Source organism: Eleginops maclovinus, chromosome 23 (genome assembly GCF_036324505.1).
Source record: "Eleginops maclovinus isolate JMC-PN-2008 ecotype Puerto Natales chromosome 23, JC_Emac_rtc_rv5, whole genome shotgun sequence".
NCBI lineage: Eukaryota > Metazoa > Chordata > Actinopteri > Perciformes > Eleginopidae > Eleginops > Eleginops maclovinus.
In genome coordinates, this window is record NC_086371.1 from 27329565 (window position 1) to 27348935 (window position 19371).

Genomic DNA, 19371 nt, shown 5'->3' on the forward strand with positions numbered 1-19371 from the left:
GTGTGTTATGCATGTGTCACAAAGATGTAAATAATGTTACCAAATATATCCAAACACGGTGGATGAAGGGGGAGGGCTTGGGTTTCAAGACATGATAGACAAGGTGAGAGATGGTAATATCCAGTCTTGTGTTTTAGTATTTTATACAAGTATTTTTATTTATAGGGCAACAGTGCCATCATGTGTCTTAAAGTGGTGGAGCATTTTTGAAGCAGGAAAATACATTTATGTAATGTGCAAAACTTTAAAAGAATAAAAGGATTGATATATTCATTTGAAGATTCAGAGAAAGACAGACTGAGCTGAGTGTAATTTCGACACTAAAATGCTAATATATCCAAATATCCACCTTACATACCAATCCAGGAAGTGAAAAAGAAGGACACGTTGACTTTAAGGCAGAATCAGATCAACAAGAATTACTGCAACAGAAAAAAAGCATGTGATCTTTTCCTTTTTGTATTTACCCCGTCCTCTTTGTTGCTTCATTGCTGTAGACCCGCCCTGTTGGATTATGTTCCCTCCTCCTCCCCCTTCTCTCTCTCTCTCTCTCTCTCTCTCTCTCTCTCTCTCTCTACCTCTTTTCCTTCACTTTCAATACTCCTTTCTACGTTTTATTTCCTTGATGATTGTCTCAGAGATACAATCGCAGCTCACACGCGGATAGTTGTGAAGTAATTCCCAGGAAAGAAAGAGAGGCAGCAGCAGGAAGGTCAGTGTTTCTTCAACATTATTCTGCAGGGGTTATCTACAAAAAGCTAAAGATTATATATTTGTAATTATAGTGCTGTCAACACCACGTTGCATCATGTTGTTTGAGTCTTCATAGTTTACTTTGTGCGATGGTTGAGTATAGACAGGGTTGGGGGGGTTTCTTTAAAAATGTATTCCATAACAATAACTAGTTGCCCGTAAAGAAAAATAAATCAGTAACCTAATCTGAGTAACACAATGAAACAAAACTGAAACACATGAGCACATACTACAGTTTAAAAATGCAAATCTAATCAGAGGTAACACATGCTCAGGTATAGTTTAATAAACACAGTTAAGATCCCAAACACAGTTTTATGAACGTATAGGTTCACCGACTGAATTATAAACAGAACAACAGACCTAAGAAAGTGAAAACCATGAAGCAGATTCAGGCAGTAGGCGTGTAAATTCACCCTTAAAAGATTAGCCTACAGAACAGAACCGCTTTCAAATACAATTTGATCTTTGATATTGATGAACAATATGTATATATTTGTTTTGCTTTTTTATTGTAATCCTGCTAGTATTCCCCAATTTCTTGAAATGTAACAGTAAAATTATTACGTTTTTTTTTATGTAATGGAATATCATTACATAATCCGTCACTCCCCAAGCTTTTGTATACAGGGAAACACCCAACCCAGGTTGGCACACAAGAGCAGTAACACAAATAATTGTATTATTATAACTTTTAATTAAGTTAAAGACAAACAAAAAACATCAAAGCAGGCCAGGTGAAAGCCATAGGGGAGACCCTGGCTGAGTCATGGATGGAAGAGATCTGGATACAGTGTCGAGGACGGGGCATCGTTCATTGCTTTGATCCCGGCTTATTTGAACAAATGAAGAGGACTCTGGATTCGGCTATAAGTGCAAATAAAATCTTCAAGTGACCATACTGATAAATTGACTTAGCAAATACAAAAATTGGGATTTCCAGACGTGCCTTTTTTAATTGGAAAAAATATTATTGGGTGCAATGATGTCACGGACGGACAATATGCTTAATCTCTGATTCACTTCCTGAAGGCTTGAGCTGACTGCCGCTACTTCATGTAATGGATACACTACCTGTATACCAGACTCCACCCCCCGGCTCCTGCTCAGAGGGCTGTTACACTTGCATGATTTGCTCAGGCCCCAGGGCCCAAGGACATTAAGGCCCAGGGGCAAAAAATGGGAAATAAACATCTGTGACCTTATGTTGCACTCCCAATGCGCCGAAGTCTGCATCAAGTGAGAATGATGGATATATATACCAGCCTACCTTTTGATGATGCAAGTACTGTATCTAACATTTATTCCTCACAATGGGCTTATGATCAAGGGTGCACTGCAAAAATAAACTGTCAACAGCCCAGGGTTCATGCAAATGGAAATGGTGGATTCAAATCAAATAGTTTTTTTCGCTACACATGAGGCACACACTGATATTTTATTTCTGCATATAACTCATATTAGTATAAGTAGTAGTGGGCAGCTACTATGTTGGGAGAGGTACTATACAGGTACCATTGTAGTTGAACTGGCATTGTTAGTCAGGTCCTCCTTTGTTTTCAATAAACAAAGTTATAATTCAATGCAGATTTTAATGGCAGCCAGTTGTCCAAACACAGCAGAGATGGAGATGTGTTTAATGGACTTCATCAAGTGCACAACACTAAATGCAAAATGTAATTTGTCAATTTTTCAGACTGACCACATGATGAGTGATTGTGATAAGGAAGATGAGGAAAGTTCCTCAGTCCGGTCCAAAGATACACCTCCATTCTTCAGTCCTACACCCTTACAAACAAAGTAAGAACCTGTTTGTAAAGATCAAATTCAGTATATAATAGTTTAATTTCCACTTTGTTCATGACGAGTTCATCTGACAGCCAGGATAGTTATTGTTAGCCTTGCCATTTTGCAGTATTAGTACAAATTGTCTAAATTATTAGTACAAATTCTATGGACTATTTATTTACATGTTAAATGCATTACCATGGGTTTGTTGTGAACAAAGTGTCTCTCTACGGGCTACGGGAACAAACAAAGTTATTTCCTCACTGGCCTGTTGAGTTTAAAGCACTAATTAGCATCTTACGTAGGTCAAAGTATAGGAGCATTAATGTTAAGTAAGTCAGTTTAGTCTCTCCTTACAACCTTCTGGTGTAGCTAGTAATTGCATCTCACATTTGTAGATATTTGTGTTCGAAAATAATCAGCAAACAAATAGGAGGGAAGTCACAAAAACAAAATGTACAACTGTAACTTGCGGTTATAAATACTTAAAAAAAAAGTTAATTTCTTTGTATGTAAACCAATCATTTTGAACGAATGTATCCGTATACACTTTATATATTCTTTTAAAGAAGGAAGAGCAAACATTGTGTTGTAGTAAAGTTGATCCATCTGAAAGTATGACAGTATTTCATTTTGTTATACTGAAAGGTGTTTCTCTTATTTTGTCTTACCCATTCCTATCAATGAGGGGGCAAATAATAAAATAAATACCTTTCAGCTGAACAAGAATGCAAACAAAACATTGTAACTTGATCATATTAATTATAGTAATGTTTTATTCTCTCCTTTGACACAGATCAGAGTCTTCGGTCTGCAGTGGTCTGTATGTGAAGAGTGACTGGTCCAAAGATTCCCCTCCGTATTTCAGTGATGAGCCGCAAAAAGAGTAAGTTCCTACTGTGATGACTGTGATAAGCTCTGACCCAGGAGCACCAGTCACTATGTAGATGTAATGAATTCTGAAGGCCACAGTGGAGTTGCAAATTGGTAGAAATTCTTAAAGTTTGGAACTTTATTTGGTGAAAACTGGCTGAAACTGAAACTCACTGGGAGGTCATTTCACATATCTAGGACACATCAAAAAACATTTTGGATCACAGACATGTTTCAATCTGGCATGGTATTTACTAAGAATACAGCTATTCATGATTTCAGCTGCAGCTCATCTGCAAAAGTTGCTAAATGTGATTTTTGAAGTTTGTAAATTCAGCAAGAAATAGGCTGCATGAAAATGTGAGTGGAATTTCCTTAAGTTGTCAACTCAGAAAGATCAGTTATTGACTCGGAGAGGATAGATCTGTGTAGGGGATAATGGGAGACTCTCAAACTCCTTTGACAAGTTGTTTGACTTTGTGTAAACAGATTGAGATAATAACATTACAGCGTCCTCGATGTTTGACAGCAGCTGCAGTCTTCTGCAATAAAAAGTCTGCAAGGATTGTGGGAAACAAAGAAAAAAATGGGTGATTGCACTGTTGTGCTTTTTACTTGTGTTGCAACAATGGTGGTGTTCAGGGGGTAAATAGGTGTCTAGCAATTAGAGGGTTACTAGTTCAATCCATAGCCCCCTGCAGTCATAGTGTCCTTGGGAGCTTTACTTAACCACAAACTGTTAACTTGGGTATATCTACAGTGTTAAAGAGTATGTTAATTACTTTGGATTAAAGAGTCAAGTAAATGACATGTAAAGCAGATTGTTATACTTCTTTTCTCTGTTTGACCATGCTGCAATGGTGATAAACAAGCTGGCGCACATTCCATCTTTCTGTTAGCTAACATTAATGCTTCACTATGGGCTAATGTTTAAAGGTCTATTGAGGTACCAATACAACACAAATCTGAGGGGAATCACAAATGCCACGTTGACCATAAATTGCAACAAAGTGATCAACAAAATGTACAAAATTAGTTTCACCTTTACTTATCAATCAAGAAATGCGTAAATATTACTTAAGGTGGCAAGACAGAAGACTTAATTCAATTAACTTTCTGACACCAACAGAACAGTGCATATCACGTGACGCAAACAGGAAGGGCTCCATGGACTAGACCCTCTCATTTTGTAGGCTGCTCTGTAAGCCATAATACTTTCTGTAGCTCGGAAGTTATTGAGAAGAAGATTATAGAACAGAAGAACAATAGTAGACTGATGTGAAACAGCATTCACAATAATAATCTCACATTGTTACAATTTACAATAAAATATTATATTCACTATTACTGTTGCAATGTCAGGTGCAGGTGATAAAACATCACAACGAGAAAAGGTTTCCTTTCAACAAAAAAACAGGCCTTTTTGTTTCATAGCCTTTCACAAGAAAATGATTTTACAGAAACATAAACTGCTCTTTCCACAGGTGCGGATTGCCCGCATTCCTAAACTAGTCTGGCCAATTGGATCATGACTCTGAAAGGGTAGTGAAGAGTTAAACAAAAAATAAACATTGTTTTCAACATATTCGAAAATCCTTAAGGTCTAAGTAAATTCATTACAACACATTGTACATTCAAAACAAAACGAGATCTCCACAAAACAGATAGTTTTTAACTTAATTGGCACATCTTACATCACAGACTTTCAGACTAACCACAGCCAAGACTCCACCTACTCAGAACACATACAGTATAAGCAGCAGCTTGGATGCACTGGCACAAGATGGCCTCCAGGTCTGAACAAAGGAAATGGTGATTGATATTGTGATTGTGTGGTTTTTAAGTGAAATACATTTAAACACACTGTATCTTTATTTGCCTATGTAGATGTATATTATAAGCTTCAAAATAAATTAAGACAATTCTTTAGAACATTTGCCTATCTTTCTTAACAAAGAATTTAGTATAGTCAAATGTTAGTGAGGGAGTGTTTACTTCCTCACAATTACATATACATCAAATGCAGTATTTCATCCTTACTTGAAAGTCGGTATAACATTTTCAGGACTCAGGAAGACCAGCTGTCATACTGTTCATTGAGTCAGGACCTCCTGAGGGATCCAGTCTCTCCTCGCTGTGAAAACTGGGGACAGGGAGATAAACCGGAATGGTCCCAGTGTGCAGAAAGATCTCAAACACAACATGGACTGCAGACTGCAAGTAAGGCCAGCACTGTGCAAAGTAAGACCTGTCTGCTGATGTCACCCTTTCTGAATACATAGCTTCTTGTTTTAAGTTATATTTTTTGTGTCTGGAAGTATTTAAGATTTTTCATAAACATCAACAGATCAGAACAGCAACACTTTCTTCTATATTAGTTTTCAAATTTTGATTCTCCGTAAGAGTAGACAGAATTCATACCAAAACTGTTCTTCTTTTTCAGAAGATAGTGGTCTGCAGGAGGTTTTATACCAACATAAGATCAACTTAAGAAAGAGATGTGAATGTGTGACTGAAGGAATTGATGGAACAGGAAGTGGAACCCTCCTTAACAGGATCTACACTGAGCTCTACATCACAGAGGGGCAGAGTGAAGAGGTAAACACCCAACACGAGGTGAGGCAGCTTGAGACATCTTCTAAAATGAGGACCCTCCATGACACTTCAATCAAGGTCCACAACATCTTTAAAGCCTTACCTTGCCAACCGAGACACATCAGAGTCGCCTTGGCTATCGGCGTTGCTGGCGTTGGAAAAACCTTCTTAGTGCAGAAGTTCACTCTGGACTGGGCAGAGGGTTTGGAAAATCAAGATGTCAGTATGGTGGTTCTTCTTTCATTTAGAGAGCTGAACTTGATCAAAGACGAGCAGTACAGTCTCATTAGGCTGCTTCATGTTTTCCATCCAACCTCACAGAAGATCACAGCAGAGAACCTTGCTATGTGTAAAGTTTTGTTCATCTTCGACGGTCTGGATGAAAGCAGACTTTCACTGGATTTCCACAACAATAAGGTTGTGTCTAATGTAACACAGAAGTCCTCAGTTAACATGCTGCTGACAAATCTCATTCAAGGGAATCTGCTTCCCTCAGCTCTCGTCTGGATAACTTCCCGTCCTGCAGCGGCCAATCAGATCCCTTCTGAGTGTGTTGACAGGGTAGCAGAAGTACAAGGCTTCACTGACGCCCAGAAGGACGAGTACTTCAGGAGGAGATTTGATGATGACCACCTATCCAACAGAATCATCTCTCACATTAAGACATCTAAGAGCCTCCACATCATGTGTCTGATCCCAGTCTTCTGCTGGATCACTGCTGCAGTTCTGGACCACATGTTGACTACAGACCAGAGAGGAGAGCTGCCCAAGACCCTAACTGACATGTACTCACACTTCGTGCTGGTTCAGACAAAGAGGAAGAAGCAGAAGTATGATGAGGGACATGAGACAAGCTCACAAGAGTTGATAGAGATTGACAGGGAAGTTCTTTTGAAGCTGGGGAGTCTGGCATTTGAGCATCTGGCAAAAGGAGACATCTTGTTCTACCAAGAAGACTTGGATCACTGTGGTCTTGATGCCACAGAGGCCTTGTTCTCGGGAGTTTGTACAGAGATCTTCAAAAGAGAGAGCGTGATCTTCCAGAAAACAGTCTACTGCTTTGTTCATCTGACCATTCAAGAGTTTCTGGCTGCAGTTTACCTGTTCCACTGTTACACTAACAGGAACTCTGAGGTACTGGATAACTTCCTGAAGGATGATGAGGAAGACAATGATGTTGATGATGATGAGGAGGAGGAGGAGCAGGATGATGATGATGATGATGACCATTATCCATCCTTAAATGATTTCCTGCTTTGGAACATGGAGAAATCTCTTGCCAGTAAAAATGGCCACCTAGACCTTTTTGTACGTTTCCTTCATGGGCTGTCTCTGGAGTCCAACCAGAGACTCTTAGGAGGGCTGCTAGGCCAAACAGACAACAGTCCAGAAATCATCCAAAGAGCCATGGAAAACCTGAAGGACATGGATGTGAAGTTGATATGTCCTGAGAGAAGCATCAACATATTCCACTGTCTGACGGAGATGAAGGACCACTCAGTCCATAAGGAGATCCAAGAGTTCCTGAAGTCAGATAAGAAATCAGAAGGAAAACTATCTGAAATACACTGCTCAGCCCTGGCTTACATGATGCAGATATCAGAGGAGGTTCTGGAAGAATTGAATCTTGACAAGTACAACACATCATGGATGGGTCGACTAAGACTGATTCCAGCTGTGAGGAACTGCAGAAAAGCTGTGTAAGTCCAGATTTTAACACCATCATACAACATTGTGTCAACTACTGTAACCATATATTTATTTGTCTTAAAGGAACCATATTATGCTTTTTGGGGTTTCCCGAATGTTATACGGTGGGGCAAAAAAGTATTTAGTCAGCCACCAATTGTGCAAGTTCTCCCATTTAAAAAGATGAGAGAGGCCTGTAATTTTATCATAGGTATACTTCAACTATGAGAGACAGAATGGGGGAAACAATCCAGGAAATAACATTGTAGGATTTTTAATGAATTAATTGGTAAATTCCTCGGTAAAATAAGTATTTGGTCACCTACAAACAAGCAAGATTTCTGGCTCTCACAGACCTGTAACTTCTTCTTTAAGAGGCTCCTCTGTCCTCCACTCGTTACCTGTATTAATGGCACCTTTTTGAACTCGTTATCAGTATAAAAGACACCTGTCCACAACCTCAAACAGTCATACTCCAAACTCCACTATGGCCAAGACCAAAGAGCTGTCAAAGGAGACCAGAGACAAAATTGTAGACCTGCACCAGGCTGGGAAAACTGAATCTGCAATAGGTTAGCAGCTTGGTGTGAAGAAATCAACTGTGGGAGCAATTATTAGAAAATGGAAGACATACAAGACCACTGCTAATCTCCCTCGATCTGGGGCTCCACGCAAGATCTCACCCCGTGGGGTCAAAATGATCACAAGAACGGTGAGCAAAAATCCCAGAACCACACGGGGGGACCTAGTGAATGACCTGCAGAGAGCTGGGACCAAAGTAACAGAGGCTACCATCAGTAACACACTACGCCGCCAGGGTCTTAAATCCTGCAGTTCCAGACGTGTCCCCCCCTGCTTAAGCCAGTAAATGTCCAGGCCCGTCTGAAGTTTGCTAGAGGGCATTTGGATGATCCAGAAGAGGATTGGGAGGATGTCATATGGTCAGATGAAACCAAAATAGAACTTTTGGGTAAAAACTCAACTCGTCGTGTTTGGAGGAGAAAGAATGCAGAGTTGCATCCAAAGAACACCATACCTACTGTGAAGCATGGGGGTGGAAACATCATGCTTTGGGGCTGTTTTTCTGCAAAGGGACCAGGACGACTGATCCATGTAAAGGAAAGAATGAATGGGGCCATGTATCGTGAGATTTTGAGTGAAAACCTCCTTCCATCAGCAAGAGCACTGAAGATGAAGCATGGCTGGGTCTTTCAGCATGACAATGATCCCAAACACACCGCCAGGGCAACGAAGGAGTGGCTTCGTAAGAAGCATTTCAAGGTCCTGGAGTGGCCTAGCCAGTCTCCAGATCTCAACCCCATAGAAAATCTTTGGAGGGAGTTGAAAGTCCGTGTTGCCCAGCGACAGCCCCAAAACATCACTGCTTTAGAGGAGATCTGCATGGAGGAATGGGCCAAAATACCAGCAACAGTGTGTGAAAACCTTGTGAAGACTTACAGAAAACGTTTGACCTCTGTCATTGCCAACAAAGGGTATATAACAAAGTATTGAGATGAACTTTTGTTATTGACCAAATACTTATTTTCCACAATCATTTGAAATAAATTCATTAAAAATCCTACAATGTGATTTCCTGGATTTTATTTTCTCATTCTGTCTCTCATAGTTGAGGTATACCTATGATGAAAATTACAGGCCTCTCTCATCTTTTTAAATGGGAGAACTTGCACAATTGGTGGCTGACTAAATACTTTTTTGCCCCACTGTAAATGTTTGTGTGCATGTAAAGGTCTGCAAAAGTTAAAATCCCAAAGTTCAGGCCAGAGGGAGATTCTCTTCCATATCCCTTCCACCTGCCTGAAACGCCTCGATTGGATTCCTGGTTCAGTTCCGTACCACACTGACCTCACCGTGATACGGAACTGAATTCTAGCCAATAGCAGTGTGAGTCACTCCATAAAGCCGACCCGAGCAGAGGAGCCATGGTGAGGAGAAGCTGCCACTTTCGCTGCGAACCAAAACTTTCGTGGTTTAACCAATCAAAGCAGAATGCGCTTTTGCAAAGGTGGGGGCATTGAGCTCTAATTTATGCACAGGCAGTATGAGAGAAATAAAGGGCTTTTTCAACATCAAAGCATGAAAACATGCTTTAATGGAGCAACAAAATACATATATGAACCTGAAAAGTAGCATCATAGAGTCCCTTTAAATGCTCTTTGAATGCATTTAAACAGCTTTTTTGAGGTCAGATAACTACCTCATTTGCCCAAAACTAAATGACTGACTTTTAAGATGTTGATTGGATCTTAAAATAGGACTTTTGCAAAACAGTGTTCATTCATGGGTACCACATGACGTCACTGTATTCTAGCGCCGCCATTTTTGGTTCCAGTCACAGCGAGGACGGTGGAAACAGCAGAGAAAGTTTGCATCGTTTGATAAAGTTTGTAGATTTGCCTGGGATATGTTCTGTTGTGGGCTGTGACAACAGTCACCAGAGGAACCCCGGACTACAGTTCTTATCAATCCCCAAAGAGTTATATTGTCGTAATAATTGGTTGGCTACAATCAGAAGGTACCACAGGTAGCCAGTGTTTAACTCCAGATTGTGCAGTGAAACACTTTGTTTACGGTAAGCCCCTAACTTATTTTGTATCTTTCAGCTTCTTTTGTCATAAGAATGCTATCAAAATACTTTAACATAGATTCTCCAGTTGCCGAATAATTAACTATGGCAGTGTAATGGTAACTTAGCACTATAGAAATCAACCCAGCTTCTCAGCACTGAAAGGACACTCGAAACAGACTGTTTATGAATAAGACACATTTCTGGCGGAAAAAAAATTGAAAGAAATTGCAATGTTCAATATGATTTTTACGCTAATATGATTGTACGTTTAGTTAAGAAAGATTTTGAATGCATGTCTTTTACATTGGTATTAATAATCAACTTATTATTGCTACTTTTACTTAAGTTCACAATCTTAATTCTTTTTCCACGACTGTCAATATCTATATAATAGGAGGCCTACACACACATTCATGTTCTAACCTGTTTGCCTCTGTCTGCTTAGGAAGAAAAAAAGACAAAACCATGTGCCCTGATTACATTCCCAGCACTTTGCACACACATCAGCTGGTCAGAGTCAGAGAAACATCTCTGCCAATAGCAGATTTGAGCATACACAGCAGATGAAAAGGATACGGACTGAGACTTTGGTCCCTGATACTGACCATGAGACTGTGGCACTGGGCAGGACAACAACTTAGATCAGGGGTATTCAACTAAATTTCAACGAGGTCCAGTTAGGGGAAATTTCCTCAAGCAAAGGTCCGGACTATCAAAATGTCTAAGTGGCATTATGAATGAGTGTGATATACATTAGCCATGACCTAGTAGCTGTATCAATGTCTGCATGTAATCAACAACTGACTGTCTCATCAAACAAAGTACAATTCAAAAACAACAATATTTATTGTCTCTTGAACTATACAGATTGTAACAGGACTGGCTCGCCAAAATAGGAAAGTGGTAGCGCAGCAATCAAAACAGAGGCAGTGATTGAATCAAAAAAGGCTTTATTTTTACTCAACTCAAAAATACCTCTCAAAACCAAGGCTAAGGTAGCTGGGCCGCTAACCGACTTACCAGCTCTCCAAACTTGGTCTCAGAGATGATGCTACCTGCTCCCTCCGTGTGCCAATATTCCCCTTCCTCACTGACTGTCTTTTGTTCAGTAAAAGAACTGAGCTCTAGCCTGTTCGGTCAGGATTTTCAATCGGGGCTGAAACGGTGTCAGGGCCATTCGCATACACATGTGAAACTGCTCATTGGTGCTCCACTCACTGTCTTCTCTCCACCACTAACTCGTCTCTTCACTCACTCTTCTCTCCATCTTCTCTCTCTGTCTCCTGCTAACTTGTCGCTTCTTGTGTTTATCTCCTTGTATTGCTCACTCCTCTCCTTCGGCCCCTGTCGGCGCCGGTTAAATTGGAATTGCCCCGTCAAAATGAAAATCCCTTATTATTGTATTGATTATAGGTCCAGGTCCGTGTAGGTCGGCGTCAGGGTCCGGACCCGGACCGCGGTCCGCCTGTTAATGAACTATGCCTCAGAATGTGTGAAGGATGACTATGCCTTGCCCAGGTATTGTGGAACCATGCTCAAATGCAGTCTGCCAAGCTACAGTCAAGGCAATGACAAACGAGTATGCACGACTCAGAGCTGAGGTTAATTTTCTTAAGGACAAAGTTAATGAGTTGTATTTCAATGAAGACGCCTTTAAAAGAAATGACAAGATGGTACAGGAACTAACAGGCCTTTTAAGCCGGTCCAAGACTGACATCTTTTTGTTAGCATTAATAAGAACGAGGCTCAACTTACCTTCATATTTTTTTGTTCATCTTTTTCATATGTCTAATTGCAGTGTTGTCAGAATGATTGATAATACTTTGGATGCCATTTAGTGAGACTTTCACCACCACATTTAAGTTAGTCTGTCCATGTGTTTCAGGGATAATTTTAGCAACTGCACTATCATGCATTCTATCATTGACTGTTTTGAAATTCAGTAGAGAAGCAAGGGCACGTGAACAAACATACTCTTATTACAAGAACCACAACACTGTAAAACTACTTTCAATAACAACACAGGGTGTAACATCCTTTGTGTCAAACGGTTGGGCTGGACACAAGCACATTACAAAAAAACTGCTCATAGCTTGAGAAATGATCACAAGGAGATGTTGTTCTTGCCTGTGAAAGATACTGTAGGGCTGTAAAGGGCACAGTTGAAAATACCAACATTCACCAAAGGCAAGCAGACTCGCTGTAGTCAGGATCTGTATGGAAAGAGACCTTGACCTGGTCAGGATCAAATACATCATGCTTCAGAGCACCATCCCACTGCCTCTTTGCTAAGCAGCCACTCAAGCTGCGCTTTTACCATTCACCCATCTGTGGTACCCACAGAATAAACGGATAGTATATTTCAATATTTTATTCTATTATCTTTAAAATGAATACATTAAAATGTTCAGTTTTTAAGTAATAAAAATAACTTTTTCCAAGTTCTGGTTCCTTGGTTTTATTTATTTTTTAAATTATCCTACTAATACAATGGAAATGCAAGTATTAGATATACTTGTTTTTTGCCCAATCTACAGTATATGAATATGTCAGCTTAATGAATACACAAAAACCTGACCATACAGGCAAAAGATCAATGTATGAGAAGTAGAGCTTATTCATTATCACAATCGTTCACTCTCAACATACAGGATTACCACAGTTCTGTGGAGCTGTTCACCAAAGAACTTAAGCAGATGGTCTCATGTGCTGAAACAGATCTTCAGTTTGAACTTTCTCTTTGTTGGCAAAGATGAGGACACCTCATCATACTTCACCATTTTAGTGATTGGCTTTGTCCTTCTCTCTTCTCAAAAGCAGCCAAACCTGTAAAACGTGCTCTAGCGTGGGGCCACACCTCTCCCAACCCTGCCATACACAATGTACAATGTACCATCACCACTGTCCCTTCCTCTCCTTGCATCACTATCCATGGCGATGTTTATTTGGTGTTCAAAGCCTGGGAATGATTGACCTGTTAAGTGAAAAATGCAGTAAGTTAATTTGGAATAATTGCAGTGTATATGAAATCTAAACTCTCCTGAACTTGTCAAAATATATAAAGATATGAGAATTTATTTATTAAACAACTTTTAAAAATGTTGTTTAAAAGATTAGAAAAGGCAGATGGTATTTCTTACCTGAGAAGGATACCCTTTCCATCTAACATTAATATTCAAGATTCAATGGCTTTATTGTCAAATACCAGAGCTAAAGCGCAGATTGGCATTGGAAATCTGAAGTCCCAGGCTCCTCCAAAAATACAACATACAATATCCTTAAGACATAAAACACAAGCAAAGATAGAGCAAAGAGAATAGAAATACAATAATGCAAGTGACAGAGAAGTGTGAAAGACACATGGACCTACATGTCTTTCGTAATAAGAAGCCGGGAAACACACTTTAATAGAAGCTTATGCAGCCATAATATCAGAATTTATTAGTCACTGAGTGTTGCTTTGTTGCTGCTTTTGTCACCTCTTGTACTAGCAGGAGCCATATACTGATACAGTACACTCACTAGATGGCAGTAATGTATTTTATTTATTATTTATTTTGTATTATCATAGTTTAAAATAATCATTTGTATGCATATTGTATTTGTCCATGGTTTCTGAATATAGAATGTGTTTCTGTTTCACCATCACTGTAGACGTGAATACAACTAAAATAACACGGTTTAAAATTGTAGTTGAATCACTTACTTTCGCTGTGATGACATATAGTATAGGTGTGTTGACTGCATACGCCATAGCTTGGTGTTGTTCACCCATCTATCTCGTTTAAATGTGCCTCCAAGATGATCAAAATACTGTCAGAGTCGGTCTCAAAGATGGCGGCGGGCATCCTGTTAATGACGTATTTTGTACCCATGAATTAAATTGTTCCTTGGTTTTTTTTAAACAGTTCCCATTATGAAAGTAAAATATTCAGGTCATGACTTAATGTTTTCTATTTTAAAGAATGATCCCTGCCATTGTTTTTGTACAATTATTATTTGTTATGATTTAAAATCCCTGACTTTACATAAATTCTGCATTCACAGACTTGCTGAATGTTGGCTGACAAGGACCCACTATGAACTTGTGGTCTCAGCTCTGAAGTCCAACCCGTCCTATCTGAGAAAGCTGGACCTGAGAGGAAGCAGGCTGCAGGATTCAGGAGTGGAGCTGCTGTCTGCTGGACTGGAGAGTCCACATTGTAGACTGCAGTCACTTTCGTCAGTTCAATTATTGTCTTTTGCGTTTGAAGATCCACACATTAATGCATAACACAGATACTAAACATTTAATACAGGGCAACACATCTCCTGCACAAAGTGTTACCAAGCTTGTTGATGTTAAGAATTCCTGAAAGATGAATGCCAGCTGTATGATCTTTCAAAATGTGTTGGTTAATGTGCGCAACAACATTTTTAATTTTATTTTAGTTTCTGTTCGGTCTCCTTGTACAATATATCAGGAAACACTGAACAACAAACACTATCGTGTTGTGTATAGCATTTTCATCAATTTACGTTATGTTTATTATCTTGGGGTTGTGGACATGGTGTGGGAAGGACTTCAGTACATTTCAAACAAAATTAATTTACCACACCTTTTTGATTTATTGACAGACTTGCTAATTCTGCACTGACAGAGATCAGCTGTGCTTCTCTGGTCTCAGTTTTGAAGTCTAACTTCTATCTGAGAGAGTTAGACCTAAGCAGAAACGACTTGAAGGATTCAGGCGTGAAGCTGCTCTCTGCTGGTGTCAACAGTCTGGAGGCTCTCAGGTGAGACAAAACTTCATCCGTTTTTGGTTATGTCAGACTCACTAAAATAAGAGAAAAACCCAATAGTTAGGACAAACCAACGGCGTATTGCACACTTAATTGTAATTAGATTGTCTAATTTTCTTTCAGACTGAGTGACTGCAGCTTGACTGAGATCAGCTGTGCATCTCTAAACTCTGCTCTGAAGTCCAACCCCTCCCATCTGAAAGAGATGGACCTAAGCAGAAACAACTTGCAGGATTCAGGAATGAAGCTGTTGGCTGATGGACTGGAAGGTTCGGACTGTAGACTGGAGGCTCTGAGGTTAGTTCTATAGCGCGAATGCACTAATTAATAGCAAAATATGTAATGATAATGAATACATGTGAACAAAGGAGATTGATTGCACTCAACCATCAGTGGGAATGAGTTGAATACTAAATGGCATGATCTTACTTGGCTTTTAATCAACCCGGGGGTACATGATGCTAATTCAATACTGTGGTTTCATTTCTGAAGGTTACTACTTTGTTTTTTATACATTTAAACACTATGTGTAAACACTACAGAGTGGGGAAAATAAATTTCCCTGTTCTTCTTCTTCTTCTTCTTCTTACATACAACCAGACAAACAAAGTAAATACATAATGAATGGGTGACACACATTGTGAATTAAAGAAGATCGATATTGTTAAAGACAATATCCTAATGAATAAATACGCATCAGAGAGCTTTACTCTCTACTCTACTTCAGCTTTGCCGATTAAACATGTAAACAACTAAGATACATTCGCCTTTTACAAAAATATGCTGCTGTCCAATACCTTAAGGTATGACGGACATGTATCATATTCAATATTGTTTTTATCTAAATTCATGTATGGTCCTGACTATATTTCGAACAAGTTTGACCAATATAAGTTTGTGCGTGAAAATTGCATGTTAAATCTAAAAACCAGAGGACACTGGTCTTTGCAGTTATAACCTTCATCTCTGCTCGAAGATGTGACACATGGAAACCTTATTGAATCCTGAGTGTTTTCCTGTAATTACAGACTTAATGACTGTAAACTAGGAGAGAGCTGCTGTTCATCTCTTGCCACAGTTCTGAACGCCAAGCCCTCCCATCTGAGAGAGCTGGACCTGAGCTACAACAGTCTGCAGGATTCAGGAGTGAAGCTACTTTCTGCTGGACTGGAGAGTCCAAACTGTAGACTGGAGACTCTGAGGTCAGCTTTGTAGCATACATGCATAAATGAATACCAAAATATGTAGTTATTGTTACTAAAGTATATTGGTTGAACTGATTTCAATACCAAATAAGAGGGTTTTGTTAAAATAAACTCCTCTCTGCAGGTTGATATGCTGTCTGCTCACAGATGGGAGTTGTCCTCCTCTGGCCTCAGCTCTGAAGTCCAACCACTCCTTTCTGAAAGAGCTGGATCTGAGAGGAAACAACCTGCAGGATTCAGGAGTGAAGCTGCTCTCGGTTGGATTGGAGAGTCTAAACTGTAGACTTGAATCTCTCAGGTGAAGTTTCTTTTTTATCTTCAGAACAGAGTCTCAACATCAGTGATAGTTTGATTAAATTGCCCTCTTTGCAGCTTGAAGGACTGTCGGATCACAGGTGAAGGCTGTGCTTTTCTGGCCTCATCTTTGATGTCTAACCCCTTCCATCTGAGAGAGCTAGACTTGAACCTCAACCAGCTGCAGGATTCAAGAGTGAAGCTGCTTTGTGATCTTGTAGAGAGTCCACACTGTAGACTGGCGACTCTTAGGTCAGTAAAGGTTGGAATCAGCATTTGCCGATCTATGATTACTAAATCATTTGTCATGAAAAGAGAGACACATTTCACAGTCAGCCAATCAGATGAGCCAAACGTGTGTTGTGTTCATGTCTATGAATTGACCTGAAGGTGACGTTGAAATGTTTTTGTTCATCCCTACAGGTTTAAATAAACTGGAACTGGCTAGAAAGAGGATGTCATGTATCACTCCAACATATCGGCAGGCTGGAAACATTCTCAACTTCTTATCACTTTGATTCCTTCATGTTACTAAAGTTCTTCCATTTAGACACAAGTTGTTCTGCACTTAATTATAATCCATCCTTTCTTACCCTATATGAGATAATACTCAAACGATTTTCATCCAAACACCTATTACAACCCGTCTTCAAACATACCCAGAATATCCTTACAAATACACTATATGAAGGATATTATTGAATGATTATTGCTTGCTCATAAAGACATGTTTATGTATAAATGCTACCAGAGAGGGTTTCAAACTATGAAGAGAAGTGAGCTCCATGACAGAGTTAAAGGTGAGCTAAAAACATAAGAAAGGAACTGCCTTCTGCTACTTTATTCACAGTGAATATTAACTGCAAATTCCTTTGTGAGAGGAGGAAGAGAGGCCAGAGAGAGGGACAGTAGAAGTTAGTGAAGAGAGGCCCTTGGGTGCTTCCTAAATGACAGGAGAGTTATGGCAAAGTATAGAGGTGGATTAGATAACAGGCTGCAGACCCGGAAACCATGGATCCAGGAGAGGACTTCTGCCTGTCCTCCAACCAGAAACCAACACGCACCACACTCAAAAATATACATTTAACATGTCATAAGGGACTGCCCCTTTTTCTTTCACAAAGTATACATAGTGTGTGATGTCACCTGTCGAGGCTCTGGGTGGAAGGAAAGACAGAAGTTGCTTGCAGTCTGTGGCTCACAAAACCCAGAAACCTCAATATTGAGACAGTACATCTTCATCACAACTGGAAATAAATCAGCTTTATTATAACCTTACTACTTCGTTTGGACTCCTTGCTTCGTAGAGAAATTCACAGAACAACAACATATGCTACGAAATACTATGCTACTACAAACTCCTGAAAAAAACTTAAAGACCAAGTAAAAACCTTACCAACTGATAAGCGGCACGGTAAACACCATACAATCATACCTAGGAGGTACAAGAAAGTTTACACATCTTCTATCGCAAACTGAAAACCCACCTGTTTTGCTCGGAACCTTGGCCAATAAGTAGAATAATAATAATTTTAAAAGTAGCACTTAAGGTTATAACTTATGCAACCCGCTCTTACAATGGTCTGGCTTTCAATATGTCAATATGAAAGTCAATATGTCAGCACTTTTGTTGAGTTTGAATCTTTTAAACTTAATTGCAACTTACTGTAAGTGACTTTGGATAAAAACTTCAGCTAAATTCAATGTAATGTAGTGTAACGTCTGATGCAGTCCACTTATTCTAAAGCGTGGTGTACCGCAAGGGCTCTACCTCGGTACACTTCTCTTCTTAGTTTCTACACAGTCTGTCAAGCACTACTGAACTTGCTATTGACACTACCGTACAGCTGGGTGTTCGGTAGCACTATTGAGGAGACTGTGCAAATGGACATACTAAATATTAATCACTGGGTCTGTCGCTACAATTTTTTTATTGAAGGCCCTTAAAATCCAACATTATGCTGCTTTAATCTAGGAAAAAGTGCTTGATCAGATTCCAATTTTTAAAATGTTTGAGATACATTTAAAAAAAGGTGACCTACACACTATGTAGTGTTTAAGTCTAATGCTCCAATTTATGCACCTTTGTCTTTAAATGGAAATGTTTGTTTGTCTCTCTGTAACTATACCGTATAAAGAAATCAATAATGTATCCGAGATAATGAAAATATAAATTGAATGATGATATAATTCATTGTATATACGGTGGGTTCACCGCTGCATAGAGGCTATTAATTGTTGTTCTTAGTTGTTTAAATGTTATTTCCTGTGCTGTAGAATATACAGTGTAAATGTTACGTAATTTTACTAGGTTTTGCTAAAATCACTGTAGCTTTCACCTCTTTTAACTTGTCAGTGATTTGCTATCAACTGCTAATTTTGCTCTTTTAATTTCTTCTAAGTCAGCTGTTACTCCAACACCAATACAAATAAAAAGCAACAACATTCATAGGTTTTCACAGGTATCCAGTTTATTTCTTTTTAATAATTTGGGACCATAAAGGGATCATAAAATGGGTATTACATTCATACAGTACAGAATAATAGAACAATAGTTTGTGTCCATTTTTGCAAAATTCAGTGAGCTCAGGGTTGTATGCACAACATGGAAAATGGGGCTCTTGAAAAAATCCCTTTTCAGAGAGGTGGAAGACATCGGCCCCATCTCGTTAACAGCACGGCAGCACAAGAAAAGGTGGCAAACCACATTCGCCAACAGTGTGGGAGCAATCCATCTGCTATCCGTTGGAGTGACTGTCGACCACGCCCTTTCTTCTGTGCTGAATATGATGTAAGCATACA

At 39.4% G+C, this 19371-nt stretch overlaps 1 protein-coding gene across 7 annotated transcripts; it reads left to right on the plus strand.

The window, feature by feature from the left end:
- The first annotated feature begins 560 nt into the window (after positions 1-560).
- Positions 561-17847, plus strand: LOC134859741 (NACHT, LRR and PYD domains-containing protein 12-like). 7 transcript variants are annotated; one of them, XM_063876423.1, is made up of 12 exons: positions 562-712; positions 2450-2553; positions 3338-3427; positions 5480-5655; positions 5858-7709; positions 14336-14509; positions 14906-15064; positions 15194-15367; positions 16099-16272; positions 16400-16573; positions 16648-16821; positions 16993-17847. In XM_063876423.1, the coding sequence occupies exons 2-12, from the start codon at positions 2459-2461 to the stop codon at positions 17000-17002; spliced, it is 3252 nt and encodes a 1083-aa protein (XP_063732493.1). In that variant the 5' UTR covers positions 562-712; positions 2450-2458; the 3' UTR covers positions 17003-17847. The 7 variants fall into 7 exon arrangements, 4 of the variants coding, with proteins under 4 accessions (XP_063732497.1, XP_063732493.1, XP_063732494.1 ...); XM_063876424.1 differs by having other exon boundaries at positions 5480-5634; XM_063876425.1 differs by lacking the exon at positions 2450-2553 and having other exon boundaries at positions 564-712; positions 5480-5634.
- The last annotated feature ends 1524 nt before the right edge of the window (positions 17848-19371 follow it).